Below are 23,503 nucleotides of genomic sequence, written 5' to 3' on the forward strand. Positions count from 1 at the left end.
ACGATTCTAACAATCTAGGTTTCAATAAAGAGAAGATGAAAAGGTATTAGGCTAATATAGAGTGAATATAAATATATACTGATATTGTATTGGTCAGAAATTGAGATTGATAGAATGTATAGGCATAAAAATTAAAGCACTATATAATGTCACAAATACATTTTATTCTAAAGAAAGGCATAATTTTGGATTCTGCCTCTTAATTTTTCATAGTCTTTGAAGGATTAAGTGAGGTGTAATATCTTAGATGAGTTGCTCTATTTTTCTGAATTATAATTTATGGGTCAGATACTGTTAAATGCTCATGATTATATAGGGAAGTTTAGAAACTATCATTATATTATTTTACCTATAAAATACTTTCCAACTGATAATAATAAATACTAAGGCTTGTTTATAAAGACCAGTAGCGAAGCTAGAGATTAGAGATACAGTAGTTGAATTTTCATCAATTCCTGAAAAATATGTCAAAATAGAATATGCAATAATTCACAATATAGTTGTTAAAAATTGTTTTGACAGGGTATTTTAATATTTTGGAGTAACTAATTTTAGATTCTTTATTGTTTGGTAAGAATATTCTTTAGAATAAAATCTTACCTCCTAGCATACCTTTAATATACTGTAAGGTAACTTAACCATATTTTTAGAAACCTAATTCCATGTTAAGTAACAGTGACAATAGTTTCAGAAATTTCAGAAATTGTCACCACTATTCTATTTTTACTTAAATCCAATACAAATCAGTATCTACAATATGATTCACATGTTTTAGGCAAATTTTATAATCTCTAGAATAAAGTGATTGCTGGATTTAATATTGAATTTAATTTATTGAAGGTATGATTTTTAAAAAGCACTTATATGACTTGCTAAGGGCGAATTGTTAATATTCTTTTTACTGGAACTGAATTATCTAAGTAAATATTCTTATTTATTAATAAAATGAAATATATTCCTTGTGTTATTAAAGGCTCACTATATTTATATCCTACTTACTTTAAAAAATTCATGCTAATTCCTCAGGGACTTAAGTGTTCTGTTTTACTTTTTATTCTACTTCTGTCCTATAATAGTAGATGTTAAATATATTACTAGATGTTAAATATAATACTAGATGTTAAGTATATTACTAGACATCCCTAAGTTGCAAAGAAGTTTTTGTTCTAAATATTTAGTTGTAAAGTGATTGATACTCAAAATATATTTTGCCAAAGAAGTCATTTTATAAACAAGAGTTGGTTTCTGAAGCCCAGCGACAAGAGCCAAATTAACATATAATGGAGCTGAGTTACACCACTAATAAAAGTAGTTCCTTCCTTTCACTTGAGGTGCTGTTTACTGCTGGGGCACAAAGGGAAAGGAAATAACTAGACTATTTTAGCCATCAGTGGGTTTCAATATAGAAAAAAAAGAACAAACCATGAAAAGTAGAGATAGTTTAAGGGAGATTTAATCAGTTCTCTAATTCAACATGTGTTCTCTAATTCAGTGGTTGACCACCTCGTCTGTTTCAGCCTCCTTAGATCCAGGTTGCCAGCCCTCACGAAACCCAGCATTTTAGAGGTGTTATTGGTAATCTTGGATAGAAATGCATAAGATTACCCAGGGAAGTTCCGCGAGGAAGAAAGTCACCATTATGTTGAATTGCCTTCAAAATATCCAATTTCCCCTTTAACATTTTCTGAAAATTGTTACTTCATTCATATGTTTATGTATAGCTACATAATTTCTTATTCAGCTCAGATTGAATTTTACAGAAAGTAGAATTTATTTAATCAAACAACCTCCAAATAAAATTTAAACAATTATTTCCTATGTATCATATACATCGGTGAAACTCTAGGATTTTACTCTTGGAACAGTACCAATTTCTTGCTATTAAGTAAGGCTTATGAGTGACTGCTGCATTTCTAGAGACACTCTATGTTCATTAACTTAGGTTGGAAAAATTACATGATTTTTTACATATCCAAATGTACTTGAATTCTTAGGATAAAGTCTGCATCTAATGGAGGTTAGACGGTCATTTTGAGAAGGAACTGATGCTTTCACATTCTTTAGAGAAATTTTCATTTATCTCAGTATTGTAGTAAAGTCTATAGATATAACTAGCCAGTTAGTGAGATATGACTATGCTAAAAATATTCATCTTGACAGGAGTATATTTGTATTGTTGTTGTTTTTTGTTTTGTTTTTGTGATGCTTTAAGCTTTCATTTAGGCATATTAACTTGATGAAGTTGTGGTATCAATATTATAATATCATAGTTCCTAAGAAATTGGAGAGAGTTTTAAAATCATTTACCCTCTTGCCTGGCCGTCGTGGCTGAGTGGTTGAGCGTCGACCCATGAACCAGAAGATCACGGTTGGATTCCTGGTCAGGGTACATGTCCGGGTTGCAGGCTCGATCCCCAGTGGAGAGCATGCAGGAGGCAGCCCATCAGTGATTCTCTATCATCATTCACGTTTCTACCCCTCTCTCACTCTCCCTGCCTCTTTCTGAAATCAATAAAAACATATTTTAAAAAATGGGCAGAGGACCCCAAACACACTTCTCCCAAGAAGACACGCAAATGACTAATAGATATCTGAAAAGATGCTCAACTTCACTAGCTGTTGAGGAAATGCAAACCAGAACTACAATGAGATACCAGTTTTGTAGCTTCTGATTCCTTTATTAAAACCTTTTCTACCTGGAAAACCCAGAGTGACTTGTGTTTTCTGTAATGAACCCTCATTGATACGTCCACAAACTGTACTGCAGGTATGGGGGAAAGGGACCCAGGGACACACAGGAGACTTTAGAGGACAGAGATGATGTTGTTGGGTTACATCATTCCACATGTATCTTTTCTCTGTTCTTGCTTTCGGATCAAAAAATACTGTCTGAGAAATTCACAACTGTGCTGTCTAACATTGGTCATCTTTACATTCAAGCGATCCCATAAATTCAAGTGATCCCACTATTTCATTATCTCCCGTTCATGTCTTCTGACACAGTTTTCATAGCAGCTATTCTAAACCTCTTCTGTCACATTCAGGATCCCAGTTCCATTGCTTCTCATGGCTAGCGGTCGACATTTTCTGAGTTCGTGCCCGAGAAGAGGACAAGGTGTATATTTTGTTGACAAAAAGCATTAATACTGAGTGTGACTGCCAGGTCCCTCTGGCTGTATCAGTGTTGCGGGGGGGGAGGGGGCAGATACAACATATAGTGTCTTTCTCTGAGGCTATAAGGAATATGAGGGGTCAGATGTGACGCTTGGGGAATGTCATCGAGCTGGCCTATCATCCTTAATGAAGGTGGCATAAGAATAGCAGTCCTTCCTGACTTCAGGGGTTTTGTGATGAATAAGTCATTATTGGCACTTATTTAAATTGCTTATTTCAAGTTAGAGCAGAAAGGAACGGCTGGAGCTGTGATGATGAGAGGAAGACTCAGAGGACCCGATGCCAGAAGTGACTTACATAGATGGATGAATGAAAAATGATTTTTTAAAAAGTTTATCTTTATTGTTGAAAGTATTACAGATGTCCCCCTTTTTTCTCCATTGACCCCCTCCATCCCACTCAGCCCTGCCAGGCCTTCACCGCCCTATTGTCTGTGTTCATGGGTTATGCATATATGCATATACATTTTCGGTTAATCTCTCCCACCCCCCACTCGCCTATGCCCACCTTTACTCTGAGAATCATCAGTATGTCCCATGCTTCTGTGTCTCTGGATCTATTTTGTTTGTCAGTTTATTTTGTTCACTAGATTCCACCCATGAGTGAGATCCTATGATACTTGTTCTCTGACTGGCTTGTTTCACTTAGCGACAACACTTAGCTTTAGTTAGAAAGTATTCAACTCTTGAGCCAAGTCAGTTTGACTTCATTATTTTGTTAAGCAATTTTCATACCAAGGTGTCAGAATGGAGAGAATGGAAGGTGGGATTTTTTTTTTTTTAAAGTTTCTGAATAACAGTTAGGAGATAGCTGAAGTTGGAGCCAGGCAAGGAAATTAGAAAAAACTGTTTTACATCAGCAGAATTTGATGGTTATCTAAGTTCTGAATAAGTACATTTCATATGTAGTGTATCAGTCTTTTAATAACCACATCAAAAGTCTCTTTTGAATTTCCTATTTGAACTAAATAGAATGCATTTAAGTAAAACGTTTGTTTTGGCATGAGTTTGAAATGAAGTTTAACAAAGAAGCAAAAAGAACCATTTGAATGTATCCACCAACCTTTCTGTGAATCAATGAAATGTAGAATTATTTAAACGTTGCTCTTCTCATCATTTTTTTTCTTTGATTACTTAGGAAAAGAAGTCCATCAGTGTCCAGAGATCAGAATAGGAGATACGACCAACGGGAAGAAAGAGAGGAATATTCACAGTATGCGCCTTCAGATAGCGCAATGCCTAGGTCTCCATCAGATTATGCTGACAGGCGGTCTCAGCGCGAACCTCAGTTTTATGAAGAATCTGATCACATAAATTACAGGGACCCCAATAGGAGAAGTCATAGGCATTCCAAAGAGTATATTGTCGATGACGAGGACGTGGAAAGCAGAGATGAGTATGAGAGACAGAGGAGAGAGGAGGAATACCAGGCACGCTATCGCAGTGATCCAAATTTGGCCCGTTATCCAGTCAAGCCACAGCCCTATGAGGAACAAATGCGCATTCATGCCGAAGTGTCCAGAGCACGGCACGAGAGAAGACATAGTGATGTTTCTTTGGCAAATGCTGAACTGGAAGATTCCAGGATTTCTGTGCTAAGGATGGAGCGGCCATCAAGGCAGAGATCTATATCTGAACGTAGAGCTGCCATGGAAAATCAGCGATCCTATTCCATGGAAAGAACTCGAGAGGCTCAGGGGCCAAGTTCATATCCACAAAGGACCACAAACCATAGCCCTCCGACCCCCCGGAGGAGCCCAATACCCATTGATCGACAAGACATGAGGCGGACCGACTCCCTAAGGAAGCAACACCACTTAGACCCTAGCTCCGCTGTGAGGAAAACGAAACGGGAAAAAATGGAAACGATGCTCAGGAATGATTCTCTCAGCTCCGACCAATCCGAGTCGGTGCGACCGCCGCCACCGAAGCCTCACAAATCCAAGAAAGGAGGTAAAATGCGCCAGGTGTCACTGAGCAGCTCGGAGGAGGAACTCGCTTCCACACCCGAATACACAAGCTGTGATGATGTTGAGATTGAAAGTGAGAGTGTCAGTGAGAAAGGTAAGCTGCTCCATTGTGACCACACAACTCCCTGCAATTGATTAGATGAGAGTTCTTTGTTTGAGGTTGTACTTGGGAGTAGACATTTAAAAGTTAGATATTCCTACTTTTATTTAAAAAGTGTTTTAATGGTGTTGGTCGCGTGAAGAAAATTTCCAGGTATAAAATGTGAACATCCTTTGTAGGTCTGTTATTTTTAAAACTGTTTTGTTTTGTTTTTTGTTTTTTGCTTTGTTTCTGAAAATTTTCTTACGCTACTTGATGGCATATTTTTATCTATTAGCTGCATAACCTCTTTTGTGTTTCCTTTTAAAAGTACAGTGGGGCCTTGATTTACGAGGGTCCCTACTAACGAGTTTTTTGAGATACCAGCTGTCTCTCCGCCGATTTTTTGCATTGAGTTGATAGAGTAATTTGAGTTAAGGAGCTCCTTAACGAGCTCGGTCTCGGAACGAATTAAACTCGTAAGTCAAGGCCCCACTGTAACAATATGTTTACTAGAGAACGTCTGAAAAATTCCTCAGAGTGTAAAGAGTGAAATACAAGTTATCCATAATCCTGTTCCCCAAATGTAACCATTATTAACATTTCGTTGTATTTCTTCCCTTTTTCCTATGTATGTGTTAGGATTTTTTTTCAATTGGTACCATATCACTCGCTTTTCTCAAGCCATTAGATATTCTTCAGAAATATGTTTTAAATGGCTGCACTAATATTCTCTCGTAAGGATATACCATAAACTAACTATTCCTTTATTTGGGGCATTGCAGTTACTTCCAGTTGTTATTATAAATGATATTATAATGGTTATCTTTATGCATAATTTTTGCCTATATCTCTTAGTATTTCACAAATATATATTTGTGCTTTGATTTTTTTAAGCTTTTACTTCAGATTAACATCCTGCTTTCCAAAAAGGTTATAACACTCTATATTCCTGTCATATGCTTTTATCATCAAATAGGCTTGAGCTTTTGGGCTAGAATTAGATGCACCATATCTTTGCTATTTGAATACACCACAAAAAATGCTATCTCATTTTAATTTGAATTGGATTGTGCGGTTGAATATTTTGTATGTAAATTGGTGTTTGATATCTTCTATGAATTATCATTCCGTTTATTTCTTCTGCTCATGTTCCTATTGGGTATTAATTTGTTTTTGTCTTATTGATTTTATAAGAGTTTTTTATTTGCTCATTTAACTGTCATCTGTTCCAAATGCATTTCACATTTTGATGTTTACCTACTAATTTTCTTTGGTCATTGGGAAATATTGAACATAATATAGCTAAGTCTTTATATTCTTTGTTGGGTTTTTTTCTATTCCTTTTATTTCCAGAAAAATCTTTATTCATCCCCAAATTAGTTGAATATTTAACTCTAATTTCTCATGATTTTATTATTAATTTTAAAAATTGTAAACTTCTTAATCTTTCTTTAATTTATTTTGGTGTGTGCCAAAACACACCAGATAGGTGAGTATCTAACGTGAATCCATTGTATCGTCCTCCCCCACCTCCACACACACAATTTTCTAACACTGTTGGAGGAATAATTGATTGATGTTTATAAGAATGAGTGGAGATCAATAAAGGAATTCAAGAAGGCAGCTGGATGTGAAATTAATATTGTATGAAAATAATTAGAAAATATAAATGAAAAGGAGTTTACATTCTGAACTAAAAACAGAAAATGTGATTTAAAATAAATAATAAGACATAAGGAGGGCCTACATGAAGAAAGCTATAAAACTTGACTGGGTAACATACAGGAAGAGATTCACTTTATGTTCCTAATTGGGGAGGCCAGCTACCCTAAAGATGCATATTCCTTTCAGATTATCTCTTGGGGTCAATAACACTTTAGTCATAATCTTAATTGGTTCATTGAACTATCCTATTTCTATAGTTATACTGGGAGGTGTAGAGGAGGAAGAACTTAACTTTCACCACCTCTGCATCTAGGTTCATTGGCTGGGGTCCTATAAATTAGACTGACAAAAGACAGATAACAAGAGAAAAACCAATTTATTATCATGTGCATTGCACACATATATAGGAGCACTCAGCCAGGAGAAACTCAAAGGGATGGTTAGAATCTGGGCTTATATAACACAAGAACAATACATTTTTAAAGACAGGACAGGACAAAGGAAAAGGACTTCCAGCTTCTAGGGGTGACAAATTGTAGGAACTAATTGAAGAGAAGGGCTAATTTTAGCAAGGTTTGTTATGTTGACTCCTGTGGTTCTTATAAGGTCAGGAATTATATCCAGTGGTTAACTTCTGTCCTCCTGTTAGAGAAGGGGGAGGGATCACCTTTCCAAATACATGTCCTGCTTTTAGGCAAATAGGGAGAGGGCAGGGAACTTTGCTTGTATCTGCTTCTTCTCCCTCCAGGCCTTCACCACCCTATTGTCTGTGTCCATGGGTTACACATATGTGCATACAAGTTCTTTGGTTGATCTCTTCCCACCCATCCACCCCTACCTTCCCTCTGAGACTGGACAGTCTCTTCCATGCTTCTATGTTTCTGGATCTATTTTGTTCAACAGTTTATTTTATTCATTAGATTCCACATCTGAGTGAGATCATGTGATTTCTGTCTTTCTCTGACTGGCTTATTTCGCTTAGCATAATACTATACAGGTCCCTCCATGCTGTCTCAAAGGGTAAGGGATTCTTTTTCTTTTCTTTTTTTTTTTTTTACTGCTGCATAGTATTCCATGGTATAAATGTACCACAGCTTTTTTATCCACTCATCTACCGATGGGCACTTGGGCTATTTCCAGATCTTAGCTATTGTAAATTGTGCTGCTATAAACATAGGGTTGCATACATTCTTTCTGATTGGTGTTTTGGATTTCTTAGGATATATTCCTAGAAGTGGGATTGCTGAGTCATATGGGAGTTCCATATTTAATTATTTGAGGAAACTCTGTTTCCATATGGCTGTACCAGTCCGTATTCTCACCAGCAACGTACTAGGGTCCCCTTTTCACTACATCCTCGCCAGCATTTGTCATTTGTTGATTTGTTGATGGTAGCCATTCTGACAGGAATGAGGTGATACCTCATTGTTGTTTTAATTTGCATCTCTCTGATGATCAGTGGCTTTGAGCATTTTTTCATATGTCTCTTGGCCATCTGTATGTCGGCTTTGGAGAAGAGTCTATTTAGGCTCTCTGCCCATTTTTTAATTGGATTGTTTGTCTTCCTTGTATTAAGTTATATGAGTTCCTTATATATTTTGGTAATTAACCCTTTATCAGGTGTGTCATTGGCAAATATGTTCTCCCATGCAGTGGGCTCCCTTTTCATTTTGTTGATTGTGTCTTTTGCTGTGCAGAAGCTATTTATTTTGATGTAGTCCCAGTTGTTTATTTTCTCTTTGTTTTCCTTGCCTTCGGAGATGTATCAGCAAACATATTGCTATGAGAGATGTCTGAGATTTTGCTGTCTATGGTTTCTTCTAGGATTTTTACGGTTTCACAACTTACATTTAAGTCTTTCATCCATTTTGAATTTATTCTCGTGTATGGTGTAAGTTGGTGGTCTACTTTCATTATTTTGCCTGTACTTGCCCAATTTTCCCAAAACCATGTATTGAAGAGACTGTCTTTATTCCAGTGTATGTTGTTGCTTCCTTTGTCAAATACTAATTGAGCATAATGGCTTGGTTTGATTTCTGGGTTCTCTGTTCTGTTCCATTGATCTGTATGCCTGTTCTTGTGACATCATCAGGTTGTTTTGATTACAGCAACTTTGTAGTATAATTTCATATCTGGTATTTTGATCCCTCTAACTTTGTTCTTCTTTCTTAAGATTGCTGTGGCTATTTGGGGTCTTTTTTTGCTCCATATAAATTTTTGGGGTATTTGTTCTAGATCTGTGAAACATGCTGTTGGTATTTTAATTGGGATTGCATTGAATCTATCGATAGTTTGGTAAGACTCATTCTTTTTTATGGCTTAGAAGTAATATATATATATATATCACAGCTTTTTTATCCACTTGTCTATTTATGGGCATTTGGGTTCCTTCTGTATCTTGGCTACTGTAAATAATGCTGCAATGAACATAGGGGGGCATATAGTCTTTCAAATTAGTGTTTTGGGTTTCTTTAGATATATACACAGGAGTTGGATCACTGGGTCATAAGACAGTTACACTTTTATTTCTTGAGGAAACTCCATACTGTTTTCCATAAAGACTGCACCAGCCTGCATTCCCACCAGCAGTGTAGGAGTGTTCCCTTTTCTCCACATCCTCATCAATACTTGTTTGTTGTTTTATTAATAAGCCATTCTAGCAGGTGTGAGGTGACAGTTTATTGTGGTTTTACTTTGCATTTCTCTGATGATTAGTGACATTGAGCATCTTTTTACATGTCTATAGGTCATCTGTGTGTCCTCTTTGGAGAAGTATCGGGGTCGTCTGCCCAGTTTTAAATTGGATTGTTTTATTGTTATTATTATTGTTTAGTTGCCTGAATTCTTAATAAATTTTGGATACTAACTCCCTTATCATATGCATCATTGGCGAACATCTTCCATTCAGTACCTTGTTTTGTTTTGTTGATGCTTTTCTTTGCTGTGCAAACCCTTTAAGTTTGATGTAGTCCCATTTGTTTATTTTTTCTTTTGTTTCCTTTGCCCGAGGAGATATATCAGAAAAAAATATTGCTAAGAGAAATGTCAGATATTTTACTGCCCTTGTTTTTTCTAAGGGTTTTATGGTTTCAAGTATTACATTTATATCTTTAATCCACTTTGAGTTTATTCTTGTGTATGGTGTGAGAAGGTGGTCTAGTTTCAGTTTTTGCCTGTATCTGTTCAATTTTCCCAATGTCATTTGCTGAATAAACTTGTCTTTATCCCATTGTATGTTCTTCCTGCTTTTGGCATATATTAATTGACCATGTACATGTGGACTTATTTCCTGGTGGTGTGTTCTGTTGAGTTCTCTCTCTCTCTCTTTTTTCAGTCCCTTTACCCACCTTACCCTCCACCCTGACCCAAGCAGTCTGTCTGCTCTTTATCTATGAGTCTGTCTCTCTCTATTTTGCTTGGTGGTTCAGTTTGTTCTGCTATATTTGACTGCACTATATTTGACTAACTCACCCGGGAAAGTTATACATGCATTGGGCTTTCCTTTTCTCCAGCTTGTATGAGAATCTGCCTATTTTCCTTTCTAGGATACATCCATGATAATTACCTCTACCTTCTTGGAATCATGTCTTCTCCACATCTGTGCCTTGCATTTAACTATTTTCATATCTATCATAACGTAGTACTCTTGTTTGCTTACAGGCTTAGCTTCCAAGCAGGAAGCATGCTGGTTTCATCTTACACATAACACTTAGCACAGCATCAGGCACATAACAGACATGCAATAAACTTATTTTCTATCCTGAGTTAAATTTAATTGTATTAAATTTGGAAGTAGAGGTTGAGAGACTATTGGTTTACAATGGTCTGTTTCATTGAGAGTGAAACAGACTGTATGTTCTATCAGTTAAACTAGATTCTTATCAAACTCTTATCTGAAACCTAATAACTATTTCTGTTTAATGGCTCCTTGCATTATTGATTCATTTTAATTTTCCTTTTTCTTCTGCTAATCCTTACGTGGCATTTACAATTTAAATATTAATCATTTGTAGTGGGTCTTCGTTCTTTTTTTTTAAGCTCTATGCCTTTTAAGACCCAAATTCAAGTCTTTTTTATTTTATTTTTTTGTTGATTTCAGAGAAGAAGAGGGAGGGAGAGATAGAAACCTCAATGATGAGAGAGCATCATCGATTGGCTGCCTCCTGCATGTCCCACACTGGGAATCAAGCCTGCAACCCGGGCATGTGCCCTGACCGGGAATCAAACCATGACCTCCAGGTTTATAGGTCGACACTCAACCACTAAACCATTCCTGGCCAGGCATGAGTCTTCATTCTTACAAATATTTTCCAAATAATATTCTTAAACCTTAATTCTACCTCCAAAGTGCCTCTCAGTTTCCTCTTTTCTTACCACATCTGTTGCCAGCACCTTTGTTAAAGCCCTAATCACCTTTCCCATGAATTATTGCAAATGCCTTTTAACTCTTGGTGTCATCCAATTCAATCTCTATTAGATTCATCTTTTAAAAAAATCAGTTTATATCACCATTTTACTTAAAGTCCTCCAAGAAATGAAATCCACAGTCTTTCATGTGGCATAAAAAGGCCCCACTAAGCTGGTTTGTGCTGCCTCACCAGCCTCCTGTAGCATTATATTTGCCCTCATTCCTTTGGGTTCAGACACACAGGTGCCCTAGCAGTTCTTTCACAGGACCATGCTATCCCTGGAATGTTCTTTCCTCCGCTTTCCATCTGCCTATCTCCTTACGTGTCCTGTAGGCCACATATTTCAGCTCTCATCTTTAAACATCACTTCTTTAGAGGTGTTCACTGACCCCTAAATTTAAATTAGATATTATTATACTCTCTCGGTGTCTTGTAATTTCCTATGTGACACTGAGGGCTTATTTTTTGTGTTTATCTCCACTCTGTTGTATGTCTCATCTTTTAACCCCATACACTAGAGCTTAGCGCAATGCATAGCAAATGGAAGGGGATTAGTAAATATTTTTAAATAAGTGAAAGTATGAATAGAGTTTAAAAAGATATATGTGCACATATAGTCTAAACATAAATCCTTTTTCAAATGTAAGGCAAAGAAGGAGCATATAAGCATGGGAAGTAGATACTCATTCTTAGTTGTCAATTACACAAATTATCTGACAAAATTGTTTCAATTTTTCATTTTATGAGAATGTAATTTCTGAAAAAGTTGAAAAATTATTTCACAATAAGTAATTCATAATAAAAGTAAAGTTTCTTTTATTTTTACTAGTAGAAATTGAGTGCATCTCTTTTGTCACTTTCATACACAACTATTCTTTTGTGTAAGCAATTCTTTTTTTTTATCCACTAAATATTTTTAGGAGGTTTTAGCATTAAAACTGATATTGTATTACACTCCAGGAACAACTTTTAATTGCTTGGCTTTTGGTTATAGTGGTTATTGGCAAACCACTACTTCTAAAATGTTCTTTACTCTTTGGAGAATAATCCATGTCTGTAAACCAGCATGAAAAAGATAGCTTGAGTAACAGATATAACCGATAGTCTTTTTCTTTTTCAGAATATGTATTTTTTTTTCATTTCTGTTTATTATTAGCCTTTTCTCTTCTTTTAGGATTGGTGTTCTCTAGGATCTGTCTAGGGATCATAAACTTGATATTCTACATTCTGTAAGTTTTAATCATTTGGAATCCTAGCTTTCTCTTGATATGTGTAGTGAGTTATTAGAGACAGAGTCCTTGAAAGCGGACAGTATCACACAGTTTAAAATGTTGATGATGCCTTTGTCTGTCCTTTCTCTCGCCGTCTCCTTTACTGCACTCTCTTGTCTGTCCGACTCTCACAGGAGACATGGATTACAACTGGTTGGACCATACGTCTTGGCATAGCAGTGAGGCATCCCCAATGTCTTTGGTGAGACAAGTGGGGCCTTACTATTGAATCTCTGTTATCATTTCACTTTTCCTTTTTTAATTTACACTTTTGCATGTTTTCTTTTTTGTATCTTTTTTTTTTTTTTTGATCCCACACCTGTAGGGGACAGTCAAAAGGGAAAAAGAAAAACTAGTGAGCAGGCAGTTTGGTCGGACTCTAACACCAGGTCTGAGAGACAAAAGAAAATGATGTGCTTTGGTGGCCACTCTTTGGAAGAGGATTTGGAATGGTCCGAGCCTCAGATTAAGGACTCTGGGGTAGATACCTGTAGTAGCACAACCCTTAACGAGGAGCATAGCCATAGCGAGAAGGTACTGAGATTGTGGAGCCTGCCTTTGAACCTGCTCATTCGGTCTTCGTTTGCTCTCTGTCACTCATTCAAACAGAACATAATAAAAGAACAGGGCATTTCAAGGGTCAATGTAGCATTTCTTAAGGTGCAGAAAAGAAAAACAAAACCAAAACAAACAAATCAAAATAATTTCTTGCTTGCTTTGCTGTTTTTGTTGTTTGACGGCATACCAAAAAAATAAAAAATAAAAAAAATAAGTAAATGAAATAAAAATTAGGAACAAAGGAATGTTTTGTCTATGGTCGCATGAGAGACTTTTGTAATGTTATTATAAACTACAAATACAAAGAATTTCTTGGATTGGCTTATTTGATTGCTTGCATACATTTTCCTTGGGATGAAAAATTGTTAATAGTTTGAATCCCAGGCAAAAGGGAGATAATTGGGTCTATTTGCACAGAAAAAGTTGTTTTTCTTTTTTCCCTTTCACTGTCATTTTGCTCTTTTGTTTTATTGTCATAGCATTTCAATGTAGCATTAATTAGTATCAGAACCACTGCCATCTGCTTTGGTATTTATTATTTTTGCTTTTAGCATAGTGAGACTTTTAAAATCTTGTTACCATATAGATGTGACTGACTGGAACTTGTCTTTTGCCTGCTAAATTTTGCATGAAGATGTGCATGTTACTTTAAGATAACTGTGAAATGTGATTACACAAATCATTGACTTTGTTATTTGACATATAATTCATAATGGAATGGAATGGTGTCATGATTTCTAAAGGGATTGGTTCTGCCCAGAGAAAGAGATAAACTAATATTTTAAAGGTTATATTTAACAGTGGGTACCATGGAATTAGCCAATAAAAATCAACTTACTAACTAGATCAAAGACCTGAAGGAATCAATGAACCTCTAAAAAGTGAGAAATATAATCTATGCCCCACTTTGAAATAGGCCTAGTTCTCCCAGAATCAGTTCGAAGGTTATTGGGGCATGTGTGTTTCTTGTAAATTTAATCTAGAAACCTATTTCAAGAAAAGCCCCTCATCAGAGGTTTGACTTTTGTGTTTTATATAATTTGACCTTTTAACTTTCATTGTAATAAGGTCTCTCAAAGTTTTCCAAAAGTGTTGGAAGATTAAATTTTCATTTTTAAGTGAGTTTACTTTTATAGAATTTCAGTCTATTTTTCCTACCTATGATTTTATTAATCTTCAACATGTATGTTATTAAATTAGGGCTTGAACATATTTTCAAGATTTCTTCGATTTTGTAAAACTATATAACTTCAGGATTGTGTCAAAAGACTGTAAGAATTTGAAGTAATTTGACTTTGAAAAAAACAAGATAATAAAATTCAGGTTATTGGCATAAAAAAACATTTTTTGATCAGTGTTTTGAATGCAAACTGGTTTGTGTAATCATAGTACTATGGCAACCTGGAATTTAGAGAGATTGTACAATAAAGGGTCACTTGTCATAAAAGAACATTAATTTTCTTTGTTTTTTGATGCAATGTCAGCACCCTGTGACATGGCAGCCATCGAAAGATGGAGATCGCTTAATTGGTCGTATTTTATTAAATAAGCGTCTGAAAGATGGAAGTGTACCTCGAGATTCAGGAGCAATGCTTGGCTTGAAGGTATGTGATGAAATATGTAAGATTTTGACTATATTACTTTACAGATTTATCAGAGAAGCAAAAGATATACTAACTCTTTCTACCTATACCAAGTTCGTGGATTTTCTTTCTATTTTCAAGAATTCACAAATATTTGCCCTCAATATTCATTTATTATTTTTCAAGTTTTATTAGAAGTTTCCATTATACTACAATAATACTCATATGTATAATTTTAGAAATTATAATGAGTTATATACTTGAATCCTAAATACAGTGCAAAAACTTATTTTACCTGTACAGTTTGTCCTTTATGTCTATACTAGGGGCTCGGTGCACAAAATTCGTGCACTGGGGGAGGGGGGTGTCCCTCAGCCCAGCCTGCCCCCTCTCACATACTGGGAGCCCTCAGGCATTGACCCCCATCACCCTCCAATCGCAGGATCAGCCCCTTGCCCAGGCCTGAGGCCTCCGGCAGAGGTGTCAGGCCTGGGCAGGGGACCTCCAGCTCCCCGCGGTTGCAGGCTCCGCCCCTGCCCAGGCCTAACGCCTCTGGCCGAGGCATTAAACCTGGGCAGCAGGGACCCCCAGCTCCCCGCGGTTGCAGGCTCTGCCCCTGCCCAGGCCTAACGCCTCTGGCCAAGACATTAGGCCTGGGGAGGGGACCCTCAGCTCCCCGCGGTTGCAGGCTCCGCCCCTGCCCAGGCCTAATGCCTTGGCCAGAGGTGTTAGGCCTGGGCAGGGGACTCCCAGCTCCCCGCGATCTCCCGCTCTGCCCCTGCCCAGGCCTAACGCCTCTGGCCGAGGCATTAGCCCTGGGCAGGGGACCGCCAGCTCCCCGCAGTTGCAGGCTCTGCCCCTGCCCAGGCCTAACGCCTCTGGCCGAGGCATCCAGCCCGGGCAGTGGGGACCCACAGCGGCAGCGGCGCCGCAATCTCCCACTCTGCCCCTGCCCAGGCCTAAGGCCTCTGGCCAGGGCATTAGGCCTGGGCAGGGGACCCCCAGCTCCCCGCGATCTCCCGCTCTGCCCCTGCCCAGGCCTAACGCCTCTGGCCGAGGCATCCAGCCCGGGCAGCGGGGACCCACAGCGGCAGTGGCGCCGCAATCTCCCACTCTGCCCCTGCCCAGGCCTAAGGCCTCTGGCCAGGGCATTAGGCCTGGGCAGGGGACTCCCAGCTCCCCGCGATCTCCCACTCTGCCCCTGCCCAGGCCTAACGCCTCTGGCCAAGGCATTAGGCCTGGGCAGGGGACCCCCAGCTCCCCACGGTTGCAGGCTCTGCCCCTGCCCAGGCCTAATGCCTCTGGCGGAGACGTCTGGCCCGGGCAGCGGGGACCCGAAGCTGCAGCGGCCCCGCGATCGTGGGCTCCGCTTTAGGCCCAGGCAAGGGACCCCTGGCTCCCAGGACTGCCAGCTTCAACCGTGCCCAGCTCCCATCGCTGGCTCCACCCCTACTTCCTGCTATCACTGGCCAGGGCGGCAAAGGTGCCTGATTCTCTGATCATGGCTAGGGGGCAGGGCAAAGGCGGCCCCGGCTCTTAGCTCCCCCCTGGGTTTCCGATCACTGTCAGTGGCAGGGGGCTTCTTCCTGCTTTCCCTTTCGCCTCCCTGCATTGTGCCTACATATGCAAATTAACCGCCATCTTTGTTGGTGGTTAACTGCCATCTTAGTTGGCAGTTAATTTGCATATCGCCCTGATTAGCCAATGAAAAGGGTAGCGGTCGTATGCCAATTACCATGTTTCTCTTTTATTAGTGTAGATCTGTGTTTATATTCTATTTATTTATTTATTTATACATATATTTTTTCTTGATTTCAGAGAGTACGGGAGAGGGAGAGAGGGAGAGAAACATCAATGATGAGAATCATTGATTGGCTGCCTCCTGCACGCCCCCTACTGGGGATTAAGCCCACAGTCCAGGCATGTGCCCTGACTGGGAATCGAACCATGACCTCCTGGTTCATAGGTCAAAGCTCAACCTCTGAGCCACACCTGCCGAGCTATATTCTATTTAAGTGATAGTTTTATTCAATGACTAAATATGCAAACTTGAGAAATGTAATACATGTATTACTTGGGGACACAATTTTTGTATTAGTGTAGCAAAATATGTGTCTATTGAGTGTATGTGTTTATATGAGAGAGAATACTATTTGAAGTCTGGAAGCTCAAAAATACTTATGTTAGGAGATTTCATATAAATACTAATTTATATTACACCAAATATGGTTCTTTTTTTTTTCTTTATTGATTAAGGTATTACATATGTGTCCTTATCCCTACCCCCCCACCTCACCCCCACTCATGCCCTCACCCCCCTGGTGTCTTTGCCCATCGGTTAGGTTTATTATGCATGCATTAAAGTCATTTGGTTGATCTAGTTCTGTCTGTTTTTGTTTGTTTTTTTGTACATCTGTATGGTGAATTAAAAACTGAAGTAAAAAAAGAGTAAATGTTTCAGAGTTAAGCCATTGCTACAGAAGTTTTCCTATAGAACATAGTGAGAAATATTAGAAAACTTTGGGTGTAAGCGGAATTGGGCAACTAACATTGATTGGGTGGCTGCCAACTCATCTGAGCACTTTACATCTATCATTTCGTTTAACAGGCACAACGGATTAAAACAGCTTAGAGAATTGTCATAACTTGCCCATGGTCACAAGATGGAGATGAAGGTGGGATTTAGATCCAGATCTGCCCAGTATCATGTCAGAACAGTGTAGTGTGACGGTTAGGAAGTCTTGGTTTGATTTCTAGTTACAGCAATGACTGGGTATCTGACGTTGGTCTTAGCCTCAGACTCCTCATCTGTACAGTGGAGATAATAATGCTTACTGAATTCTTACAGTACGTTTAAATATAGCAATATATAAACATTTAGTATAGTGTCTGACACGCTATTAGATATCAATAATATAGTCAATAATATTATTACTATTAAAATTTGTCAATTCAAAAATAAATTTTTTAAAAAAATTAACATAGGGATGTAAATCTAAAATATCTATACATTTAATTTTCAGAATCAAATATAGGAATAATTAGTGTTAACTGTACTGCAATTGAGTTTAATTCATTGCAGTTTGGGAATAAATACATGGAATAAGACAAATCAGTGGTATTTTAATTCAGATATCTTTCACTCACTTTAGAAAAGAATAAATACTATTTTAGTCAATGATATTAGTTACTATTGTTTGCTTGGCTTGCTATAAAGTTGATATATTGATTGAATTGCAAGAAATGAGAAAGCATTACTTTTGTAAGAGGCTACTCTTGATGGTACATCTATGACTCCACAGCATTATTGGTAATATATATATTTTCTGAAATATATACAGGAGTGGGCAAAAGTAAGTTTACAGTTGTGAGTACAAGAAGCACAGTTTATTCTTGTATTATTATTTATCGTAGTATTTTTCCATGGGAACAACTATAAACCTACTTTTGCCTTACCCTATTAATAGAAATATAGAAATAGGGAAAAAATGGGATGCCAGTGGTCAACAGTTCACATTAATTCTGATGAGATTAAGTAAGTGTAATAATTTTCTCAGGAAAAATATATCATCATCATGCACATTATTAATGTGCCTAAAAGGTTACTAATGAAATTTAGGCAGGCTATCATAATTATAGTAAAACTAACAAGTATTTATATTATTGTGATATTTGAAATCTGAAACAAGATATCTTAATTACATAGCACTGAAATGACATATTTTTAGAAGTGACAAAAGTTAAGAATTCTGTAGTAAAGAAAGAAATTACAAATTGTTGTTTTTAAGGTATACAACATTTTCAACAAATAATGGATTAAGTTCTAAAATATTTGGAATATGTAAAAAGCTTACTCTTGGGATATGTGCTCAGTTCTTAGTAACAACACTATGTTACTTAAAAAATACTTTAAGTATAGTAAATTATAGTTTTAAAAGCTGCAAATTGTCTCCCTGGCCTGTGTGGCTCAGTTGGGTGAGTGTGCATCATAGGGCTGCCGGTTTGATTCCAGGTAAGGGCACATGCCCAGGTTGCGGGTTTGATCCCAGGTTGGGAAGCATGCAGGAGACAACCAATCCCTGTTTCTCTCTCACATTGATGTTTCTCTCTCTTCCTCTCTTTTCTCTCCCTCTAAAATCAATAAAAACATATATATTTTTAAAGTTTCAAATTGTCTAATTAGTTTTTACTTGAATATTCAATCATGTTCATTGGAACGAAGTATCTCCTACTCCTTTTCTTTATTAAACAGGTTGTAGGAGGAAAGATGACTGAATCAGGTCGGCTCTGTGCATTTATTACCAAAGTGAAAAAAGGAAGTTTAGCTGATACTGTAGGACATCTTAGACCAGGTAGGTTTCTCTCTTTGATTGTTCACATTTTAACTGTTACAATTGAGTAGTTATGAAAAGTTACCCTCAAATAGAAGTGATTTGACTAGTAATAAAGTGATCATTTAACTTAAATAAATTTATTCATTAATGGGAAGTAATATTATTTCTTGAACCACATTAGATAAAAGGATTTATCTTTTTGTTTATTTATTTATTTTGCTTATGGATATTCCTACTCTGTACCTAGTATTCATCTATTTTGTTTCCCATAAGCTTTAACTTTTTATTTTTAATTCCAACATAGTTTAGGAAAAAAACTTCATAGATAAATGTGTATTTCCTAAAGTGTGTTACTCCTTATCTCTAACGGATAGGAGAGATCCTTGAGTGCCTTGGAGAGGATTCAGTAAGATACTAAATGTTAAGCTTTCGACAAGAGAATTTAGACAAAGTGCTCAGCCAACTTCGAATGCAGACTCATGAAACCTGTGAAGTGGAGACTGATCTGGATAGTTTCTAGGATTAGAATTTCTGTTGGAATTAGCATTTCTATGTCACCAAGATGGTGACAGAGTTCACTCCCGCCTTTGCTCCCCTTCACAAGAAGAACTAACAGCTATTCGTGGGCAAGACATCACTGAGAAAATCCTGGAGATCACAAAGATCATTGTTATGTAATTTTTTTCCCCCTGACCCTTGGCCTTTTGGGTGAAATATACCAATCATCCTTGTCATCAAATTTTATGCCACTGGAGCTGTTCTCAGTATGTTTCTTATTTCATAATGGTCGTTTTACTCTGGGGGGGTTATTGCAGCGTCAGATTGCTTTGTTTTGAGTGCGTATGGGATTAGATTTTCTTTCTAAGGTGATCATTACTGATACACGCAATAGGTGATGAAGTGTTAGAATGGAACGGAAGGCTGTTGCAAGGAGCCACGTTTGAAGAAGTCTATAACATCATCCTGGAGTCCAAACCTGAACCACAAGTGGAGCTTGTCGTTTCAAGGCCTATTGGGTGAGTGGGTCTGAGCACTTTTCATATGTATAGCGTTGACTACATTAAACAGTTTATGAAGCGCAATCCAAAAATGTCCGATTGTTTTATCAAAATACATGACTTGGAGGACATTTCTTTTACTAAAAACACCTCACCAAAAATCGTGACATCTCTGTCTGTAAAGTTAATTACAAAAGAGGAAATATTTATCTTTTTATTGTTTTTATTATTTAGTAACTTAGGAGATGGTTGATGGCATTAATAGAAGGGGACTGTAGAAACAATTACTTTTAAAGGAAGTTTCATGAACTATGGTCCTTCATATTGCAAAAATGAGGATAAACTATATTCCATGATTTTTATTATTTTTTTCCAAAATGGAGATTTCAACAAAGAAAGATAAAAATATAAGCAAATGCCAAATACTCATTTGTTTTTTATAATCTGTTACCTACAGATTAAATCAACAACTTTCAGAAGTTGGCAATAAATATAGTCCTTTGCATCTATGTTATGAGAATTGCTCATTATCACAGTAGTGTTTCCTTTATAGAAGCTTATATTGTAAGCCAATGTAAAAGATAGACCTATAATTAGAAAAAGGCAATTAAATATTATAAACTGACAAGGAATTATTAAATTCATGTTCATGGTAAAAGCTTTTTAGGGTAGAGGCTATAGAAATTATTTCTTGCTATAGAATATAATGCCTAGTTTTCATTCATTTAGGAAAAGATTGGACTATATTATTTTGCTATCTTTCTATCCTGTAGAAAATGACTTATGTAGGTAACTTAGTTTTTGAAATGTTCCTTTCAAAAGTAATGAATCTGGCACATGAAATTGTATCGCTTTTCATTTTGTCTTTTCTAAGTTTTTTATTATGTTAAAACTGTACTGTATCAACCTAGTATATCAATCGAATGTATTCCTTCTTATTAAAAGATACTCTAAACATTTTTGTTTAATGTCTTAAATATTCTCTTATGTAATTTTCTGAATGATCTTAACCATTAATATCTACCCCTTTTGGCAAATCTCAAAGAAAATGTACATTTTTTTGTGTGTAAAGTCCCAGTAAGGAACATGTTTACATTTTTCTCAGTGGAGTTATTACATTTAAAAAGTTTCAATCAGAATCTGAATAATTTAACTTTTGTTTTGGTGATATTTTACTTGCATTTTAATGTTATTGATTTAGAACAGCAGCAAGTAAAAATAAAGAATAGAATAGACTTACAATATATCTATAATACTTGTTGAATGCAGACATTTTTTAGAATGGGCAATTGTTTAGTGAGGCATATAGAAAATAAAGTATATGTTTCTATACATCTGCTATAAATGGGTATGAATTTTAATATTTTTTAATTAATGGTCTTAACCAAGAATATAGGTTGATAATGATGAAAACAGTGGTTGCATTAATTGTTGCAACAATTTCTTGTTTTCCTTTTCTATCATTTCAGAGATATACCTAGAATACCTGATAGCACACATGCACAACTGGAGTCCAGTAAGTTTCATGTGTTCTAAAAGAGAGTGTTGTTAATAAAGTCATTCATCAGGAGAAAATGAAGTATCCCATTTGCCCCATTTTAACTCATTCTCCAATTTGTCCCTTCCCCTCCCTTCGGATAATTCATGCATATCACTTCTGAGTACTACACTTCACTTATGCTCCAGTAAAAGCCTCTGAACCAGTGGTTCTCAACCTTCTGGCCCTTTAAATACAGTTCCTCATGTTGTGACCCAACCGTAAAATTATTTTCGTTGCTACTTCATAACTGTAATGTTGCTACTGTGATGAATCGTGAGGTAAATATCTGATATTCAGGATGGTCTTAGGTGACCCCTGTGAAAGGGTCATTCGACCACCAAAGGGGTCGCGACCCACAGGTTGAGAACCGCTGCCTAAACACTTTGGAACATTGTGGCTAGGAAAGTGGAATGACATTCTGTGGACATTAAAAATAAAATTGAAGAGCTAGATGGTGAAGATGATTAAATACCAGTGAAGAGCCATTGTTGTTATTCTTTATGTGTGATTGCCATTTCAGGTTCTAGCTCGTTTGAATCTCAAAAAATGGATCGTCCTTCTATTTCCGTTACCTCTCCCATGAGTCCCGGCATGTTGCGAGATGTTCCACAGTTTTTATCTGGACAACTTTCAGTACGTCATCACTAAATTAATTTCTCTTTTTGGAATATCAACTAGTGTTTTTATTATATGTTGCTAGTTTTTGGTAAACCAAGTTCTTAGAATATAATTGTGCCTTTAACCATCAACACTCTCATTCTTAGTAATTAATTGAAATTAAATTTTAATTATTTACCATGGTGCTTTCTTTATTAGAGTTAGGTTTCCTGTAATGTAATGAGCTTAAGAATTTGTGAAGATATCTACAATGTTTTTTACTTTAGTAATATTCCAAAATTCAAGGTTATGGTTTTTGCTCAATATCCTAAAATGACTATAAAGTGTCATGAACTTTTAAGGGAAATAAAAATTCTGCACTATACAAAGATGGTATATGTAAGATAAAAGTAAATATTTATGTACTTTTCCTGCTTTTCAACCTTAAGGAAATTTTGAATGGGGTAAGAATATTGCTCTGAAATATAATGATACTTGAGATGCTTTTGTCAACAGATAGAATTAAGTACATGAGTAAATAAATAATTGACTACTGAGTACACCAGATGATTTTATATTAAATGATCCCTAATTCGAACATTCTATAATGAAAGTTACAAGTTCAATTATGTGTCTTATGTCTATATTAGAAGAGCTTTGCAAATGTAAACCCTCACTTTTTTGTTAATTTCTTCAGTTTTATTTCCCTTTTTAAACCATTTTAAAATGTTAAAATATTAAAATTTATCCATCCATATTTTAGAAAAATAAGGTTAGTATTGAAAATAATGTCACTAAGTTATTAAACTTGAAACTTTATGGATATTAAGAACTATTTAGAAACTCAAAATTCAGACACTGAGTTTTGTATAAAAATTATCAATAAAAACTAAACTATTGGACTAGTATTTTAAGAGCAAAAGGAAAAATCTTTACTAAATAAGCTACAAAACTTCTTTTATATTTTTAGGAGAAAGGGAGATGTTTGATTTTTACTAAATTTTCATTAATTTTAAGGAGATATAGAAAGTATAAGCACACTTAGTATATTAAAGTTTATTGAACAAGTCATTAGACATGTCTGTTCTGGAGGTATTTTGATCAAAAAGGTGACAATTGAAAATAGTTATGCACGGGAAAAATTGAGCTACTGTTAGGAGATTGTAAATGTCTTACTAAAGTAAATTTCTTCTCTTTAGTCTTTTCCTTTCTCTTTCATAAACAGAGTGAACTTTTCATTTGAGGACAATGGTCTTTTTTGTTTTTCCACAATAAGTAGAATCTTTCTCCTTATTCTCTTACATATATTGTCAGTATGAATGT

General features: G+C 36.5%; 1 protein-coding gene across 20 annotated transcripts in view; it reads left to right on the forward strand.

Annotated features, from left to right (window-relative positions):
• The window catches only part of RIMS2 (regulating synaptic membrane exocytosis 2), a gene marked incomplete at its 5' end in the record, with an annotated part of 342,653 nt that overhangs the window by 134,923 nt on the left and 184,227 nt on the right, over positions 1 to 23,503 (forward strand). For 11 of the 20 annotated variants that reach the window (XM_081111185.1, XM_081111196.1, XM_081111206.1 and 8 more), the window contains 7 exons: positions 4,312 to 5,237; positions 12,896 to 13,104; positions 14,613 to 14,732; positions 18,964 to 19,063; positions 19,938 to 20,061; positions 21,513 to 21,559; positions 22,104 to 22,216. In XM_081111185.1, coding sequence (XP_080967311.1) covers positions 4,312 to 5,237; positions 12,896 to 13,104; positions 14,613 to 14,732; positions 18,964 to 19,063; positions 19,938 to 20,061; positions 21,513 to 21,559; positions 22,104 to 22,216 — 1,639 coding nt within the window. Of the gene's footprint in view, positions 1 to 4,311; positions 5,238 to 12,704; positions 12,773 to 12,895; positions 13,105 to 14,612; positions 14,733 to 18,963; positions 19,064 to 19,937; positions 20,062 to 21,512; positions 21,560 to 22,103; positions 22,217 to 23,503 lie in introns of all 20 variants that reach the window. The other 9 variants (XM_081111208.1, XM_081111209.1, XM_081111207.1 and 6 more) reach the window with 1 other exon arrangement.

The sequence above is a fragment of the Myotis nattereri genome (genome assembly GCF_964212035.1).
Source record: "Myotis nattereri genome assembly, chromosome: 17".
Classification (NCBI taxonomy): domain Eukaryota; kingdom Metazoa; phylum Chordata; class Mammalia; order Chiroptera; family Vespertilionidae; genus Myotis; species Myotis nattereri.